This window comes from Magnolia sinica, chromosome 5, assembly GCF_029962835.1.
Source record: "Magnolia sinica isolate HGM2019 chromosome 5, MsV1, whole genome shotgun sequence".
Lineage (NCBI taxonomy): Eukaryota > Viridiplantae > Streptophyta > Magnoliopsida > Magnoliales > Magnoliaceae > Magnolia > Magnolia sinica.
Window position 1 is genome coordinate 24,959,094 of NC_080577.1, and position 6,720 is coordinate 24,965,813.

At 41.3% G+C, this 6,720-nt stretch overlaps 1 protein-coding gene across 1 annotated transcript in view; it reads left to right on the plus strand.

The window, feature by feature from the left end:
• LOC131245798 (very-long-chain aldehyde decarbonylase GL1-4-like) overlaps positions 1-2,702 on the plus strand; it is a 50,754-nt gene extending 48,052 nt beyond the window's left edge. Inside the window, exon 10 of the mRNA XM_058245503.1 lies at positions 2,526-2,702. Coding sequence (XP_058101486.1) covers positions 2,526-2,687 — 162 coding nt within the window. The 3' untranslated portion in view covers positions 2,688-2,702. The remainder of the gene's footprint in view (positions 1-2,525) is intronic.
• Positions 2,703-6,720: the final 4,018 nt, after the last annotated feature.

Here is a 6,720-nt window from a genome sequence, read left to right on the forward strand (position 1 = left end):
AAATATAAGGATTTCCCATATGTTAGGAAAATGGGTTGTCCATTGGGCCCACCACAATGAGTGAACCCACGATCTTTATGGTTGGGCCCAAACTTCACTTGAGGGCCCACTTCATGGCCTATGATTTGGGCTTGGGGTATGGCCCACTAGACTATACATTGCTTAGACTTTAGATCTCTTATCATATGTGTAGCGGGCTACCTTTTTAGGAACCAGTTGAAGTTGGATGTCCTCCTTAGTGGCCCTAAGGTAGGCCCATAGAGGCCTTTATAGGTGGTTAAAGGCCCACCTTGGGTTGGCTAGGACCGTCCCTCTTTAGGGTCATGGCTCTCTCTTAGCATGTGGGTCATCCCAAATTACTGGCCCCCACTAGAGGATTTCTCTTTTTCTTAAAATACCTGTCTATGTGTTAGACCTTGACCCTTCTTAGGATGGAGGATTCCATAATTTCCGCAAGTAGCCCACTTACATTTCGTGACCCATATGCATCATCTGTATGAATTAATTGCATTGTGTGGTGGTCATTGAGGGATGGAGTTTCTCCCCTCGTGCACATTGTGTGCCTACAGCTAGTGCATGATTTGTGTGTGTGACTTATGCATTGCCATCACATTTCATGATAATACCGCCCTTGCTTCATTAGGGCCTTGCCTCCACAAGGACGTTCATGGATGGTCATATGTGTGGACACCGAAAATATTATTTGAGCATACCGGGTGCATAGGATGCCCATTGGTGAAATTTTTAAAACTTCCATAGTACCAAGGATCTGCTCCAACGCCATGACCGGGTGGAATATATGAGCGCACGAGGGCCTTATACCGTTAGGCCGCGACTCCCACTGTCGTGTAGTCGGTTAGATAGGGGTGTGGCCTTACCTGCCTGGTGTGAGAAGGCATTGCTAGGCTGAGTCCGACCAGCTCATAAATGGGTCTGTTACCATCGGGCCTTACTGGTGATTAGTTGTCCACAGGCAGGTAGTGAGGTCTCTTACGCTCGTTTGACTGTGTGGGGTCTAATAGAGCGACAATCATTCAGTAGTGTATTGAACATCGGTGATTTCTTTATGATTGGAAATGTATTTGATATGTGGTTTGGATATGAGCACTGGCATTACTTGCATCGCATTAGCATTGGCTGTGTAAGCCCCTTCATGCATTGCCTTGGTATGGCGTCCAGTACTCATTGAGCATGTTCTTTTCTTGTACCTTCTGCTATTCTTCTGTGCACCATTGACACATACTTTCACCACCCTCTAAGCTTCTATAAGCTTATGCACGATTGATGCATGCAGGTAATCCTAGACAGGCGTCGTAGAGGCAGAGCATGGAGTAGAGTTGAGCTTGAGGACTCCAGTGTTGCTGATTTCTCTCTCTTTTCCTATTATCTGATGTATGTCCTTTTGGGCCTGATGTAAACTTGTAAAAGTTTAAATTCTTAGTGAATTTCGTAATGTGTGCCCTTTGTTATTCTCAGATATACTTGTTGTGATCTTGGGTAGTATTGGAATGATTATACTATTATGGAAATCTTCCTTATAAGATCCCAGGATCGGAACCTGCCTCAGGAGCTGAGAATGGGGTACTACAGAGGCTGTTGCAACTAGAACCGGTCATCGAGTTCCTTGTGAGTCTGGTTACCGAGCCTAGGGCGTGATACTCCGGCTCTCAAGAACATGCATGCTTGTGAGGTTAGTCCACAACTTCCCATGCAACCTTGTTATTGTTAGGGGTGGCAACTCAATAGGCGACCCAGGCAGAACTTGGGCCCCGAAACCTGGCCCGTGGGCCCCAAAACCTGGCTAGAGCCTGAGATCTAGGCCTGATGCCTGATGAATGGCCCCATCCAATGATTAAGTGGGGCACTGTTATAATGGTTTAAAGATACTTGTTAATTGTTCCCATTTGACGTAATTAATATGTAGTTTAAAGACAAACCTTGTAACCCAGGATGACGTTTCATTGATCCAAATTGCTTATACCATGGTTAAGAGACTCAGTGGCTTGACCAACTCATCAGACCCTGAATTCAGTCATGAATTGCCCAAGTCGAAGTAAAGTGAGGGGTGACTCATGGTATTGAATTGGATCAGGCCCAACAGAATCCCGAGTCAACTAAGACAAATTGTATCAGACTCATACGAGTCCTGAAACCATATGGTTTATACATTGTAAATATTATGGATGGAGGATATTTCAAAACAAAAACATTTTAAATTTTCCTCATTTTAAACCTTTGATTACTATACATTTACCTTGCCCATGGGGCCAAGGCCATTCAAGCCCAATTAGGTCCAGGGCTTAAGAGATTAAGGCCGGACTAGGGTCCATTGCCACCCCTAGTTATTGTTTAGGACGTGCTTTTGAGTAATAGGATCATATGAAACATCCTTAGCTTTTCCTCATTTCCTCTTGATTGAACCAAATGCCTGCAATTGGATTCCTTGTGCAACCAAATGCACCAATGTTCATTTATAAGAGAGGGATAACACTTCTTTATTTTTGGGGGGTGTGCACATGTGGTAGAACTGGCTGCCGAGGCGGGTGATGAGTGCATGCCACGTGGCTGGAATAGTGCATGCATTGGAAGGATGGGACACACACGAGTGCGGCCACGAAATTCTTGATGTTGAAAAGGTATGGGATGCAGCTCTTCGGCACGGATTCCTTCCATTGGTGCATGAGTGATTTACATGTTTCCGAAAGATGGGAAAAAACCTCTTAGTTACTTAATTATCTCTACTAGTTACTTAATTATCTCTACGTACTAATGCTACTTTTAAACATGAGAATATCATAGACCTATACTATCATATGTTATGTGTGTTTTCTTGTTTCTTTGCTTCAATAAACTGTCACAAGTCTGCTTGCGTCGTTAGCTTGTGGTTTGAAAACTTCGCAGTATTAAGACCAGTTTATCATACAACGTGTCCCTTAAGTTTTTTCTTTTTTCTTTTGTTTTGTTTATATATATATATATAACCTCCAATCCCACAGTATTGCAGGCCCTTGCAGCAGAGCCAATTATTAAGGCCTGTTTATCATACAAACATGTCTCCAAGATTTCAAAAAAAAATAATAATAATAACACTCCAATTAGACAATAACACAGGCCCGCTTGTGGTGAATCCACCACGTACATGGTGCTTGCTTGTAGAAGACGAAAAAAGCTCAATTCATTGCTGGATGGCTGAGCTATTGAATTTTTACTAGCAGGCTAAAGCAATTGGTATCAGAGAGGAAATTCCTATATCAAGAGGCGTCAAAGTTTAAGTATTGCATGTCAGATGATCCAAAACCCAAGTTGTGATTACCTGACATTGTTTAGTGTGTATAGTTGCAGTAAATTAGACTGATTCAACACGAAATTTCATGATATTTGATGCAAACAAATGCCTGCTGAAATGGGGAGGAAAAAAAAAACATTTTTAATGAATTACTTCCTAGATACATTCCATCAAAACAGCACTACTATATTGGTAGTGTAGCTAAATAAACAGATTGATCCCCTGGTAAAGTAGACCACAGCTTACAGAACAAAAGCATGGCACTGAAAAACTTTTTATAGCCCATTCTTATAATTCCAATAATGGGAATTGGATTTACAAAGTCGGACTAACCTGATGGATGAATTAGATATTCCATGTATGTGTCATGCGGGCACATGCGTGGACTATACATGAGTTTTATCATGCATGCTAGAGTTTATTTTTTAAACACACAATCACCCACCCGCACCCTACATGGACACTCAATCCCAGGACTACAATGTTGAAACGCAGAGCGTTTGCCACTGACCCATGCATAATTATGAGTTTCCAATAAACATATAATATACTTAATTAACCCATATTTAGTCTAAATCGAGCCTAAAGCCACCACCCCATGCGAAGCCCATTGCGTAAGCCCAGCCCAACACAACTATCTAAGCTCATTGGGTCAACCAAGGCCCAAATTAAGTCCGAGTTCCATATCCAACCATGTTGACACAGGGAGGGACGTGATGAAGTCAATCACCATCTTCCTCAAGAAATAACTACTACGAATCGATGGCTCTCTCTGGACTCATTACAAAGCTTCCCTGAATCCACGAAGTAAAAATAGAAATAATTTCTAATAAATTCAAAATAAATTGATTGATGATAATAAAAAAATAAAATTACAATCCTTTAAATAATGAGCTCAAGTCCGCAACATTGAAAGTATGGAGATCTCCATGTCATCCGAAAGATCAACAACATGAATATTGTCATTGATCTTTCGAAGGATCGGTACCAGTCCAATCTTCTTGATCTTCAACTTGTTGTAAGTCCCCGGTCAAAAATCTCTCCTTGCATAGATGCAATATAACATGGTCGCCCACCTCGAACACATTTTACCGCCAATACTTGTCGACTTGCTCCTTATACTTGTCATTCGAAGCTTGCAACTTAGCTTATACATCCGCATGAATGCATACAATTCAATCTGTCATATGTTCTGATACAATGCTCATGCTCAGGACTTTGGGCAAAGGGTCTAAGTCAAGTGTGTGGAGAGGCACTCAACCATAAATAATTTGAAACAGGGACTTCCCTATCAAGTGGTTCACCACGTTGTTGAATGCAAACTCCACTTGAGACAAGGCCAAATTTCACTGCTTCGGTTTGTCACATGAATTATAGTAGAGGAGGTTTTCCAACATACAATTCACAACTTCAGTCTACCCATCTGTCTATTAGTGGTAGGCAGTACCGAACTGAAGTTGCATACCGAACTAATTCCACAAAGTCCGCTAGAAGTAGCTTATAAACTTCTTGTCACGTTCAGAAATAATAGTCTTAGGAACCCCTTGTAACCGCACAACCTCTCTGAATAATAGATTTGTCATGTGTGTTACATTGAGGGTCTTCTCACATTGGATAAAGTGCTCCATCTTTGATAAATGATCTACCACAACGAATATCGAATTCATGCCATGTTGTGTTCATGGGAGACTAAACACAAAGTCCACAGATAAGTCCTCCCAAGGGTCGTCATGCACATGTAACGGGGTGTAAAGGACCATATTCTAAGAGTGTCCTTTAGAGGTCTGACGAACATGACAGCGTTACACGGCTTTACACATGTCACATAACAATTATGGCTAGTAATATTGTTCCTTAACAAGAGCCGACGTCTTGTCTCGTCGATGGTATCTACTAAGGCCACCCCCATGTAGCTTTTGGATAATCTACTCCCTTAGTGAATTTTGGGGGATGCAAAATTGATTCCCCTTAAAGAGAAAATCGTCTTACATATGTAGGTCGTTGAGATGACCCTCTTGACACATCATTCATGCATCCTTGAAGTCATCGTCCTCAGCATACAACTACTTGAAACGGTTGAAGCTAACCACTCCATTGCTCATCATAACAAGTAATAATTCATGGTGGTTGAGTGCATCAACTACCTTATTCTGCCGCCCTAACTTATGCTTCACAATGAACAAGAATTCCTGCAAAAATCTGACCCATGTATCAGGCACACAATTCACGTTAGCTTGACTATTAATAAATTTTAAGGCTTAATAGTTAGTGTAAATAACAAACTCTCTCTAATTAGATAATGTCACCAATGTCGCAGCGCTTGAACCACTATGTACAGCTCAAGCTCCTATGTCGACCACTTCTTTCGAGCTTCGTTGAGCTTCTCACTGTAAAAGGCTATCGGCCTGCCTTCCTCTGATAAACTCCAATTTTGACATATAAGGCATGATGCTTAACCTCAAACAGCTTGCTGAAACTAAGAAGAAATAAGACCTGTGTTGTGGACAATCGATGCTTGATTTTAGCAAAGCTCTTATCAACCTCATCGGTCCACTAAAACAGTCTTTTTTCATGCAATATGTAATAGGTCGGACTATAGTACTGAAATTCCGCACAAATCGATGATAGAATGTCATCAACCCTTGAATACTCCTCACTTCATAAATGTTTGTCAGAAATGACCATTCCGTAATGGCTCCCACCTTTTCATTTTCCACATGAATGCCCATGGATGTCATAATAAATTCTAAGAACAACAGATCATTTGTTAAAAAACTTCACTTCTTCAAGTTAAGGTGTAACTTGTTAACTGTTAAGACCTATAGCACTTACCTGAGATGATACATGTGCTCCATCTCACCATGCCGATATATCAGAAAGTCATCAAAATATACTACCACAAACCAACCAATGAACAACTACAGCACTTAATTCATCATATGATAAAAGTTCTCGGTGTGTTCGATAGACTGAAGGATATGACCAGTTACTCATACAACCCATCCTTGGTCTTAAATACCATTTTTCACTCATCACCAGGCCGAATACAAATCTATTGGTACCCCGCTCATCAGATATAATTTAGAGAACACCTCGGCACCTTCTACCATATCAAGCATGTCATCCAATTATAATATCAGAAACTGATATTTAATAGTAATCTTGTTAATTGCCGACTATTGACACACATGCGTTAGCTCCCATCTTTCTTTGGCGTTAATAAATCTTGCATGGCACATGGGTTCATGCTCTCTCTTAAAAGACTCTTACGGATCAATTCCTCCACTTGCCCCTGAAGTATCTCACACTCTTTCGGACTCATCCAATAGTGGGGGTGGTTGGGTAAGCTAGCCCTAGGGACGAGGTCTATGTGATGTTGGATGTCCTGCATGGGGGGCAATCCATCGGGTAACTCTTCATGCCAAATTTCTTTA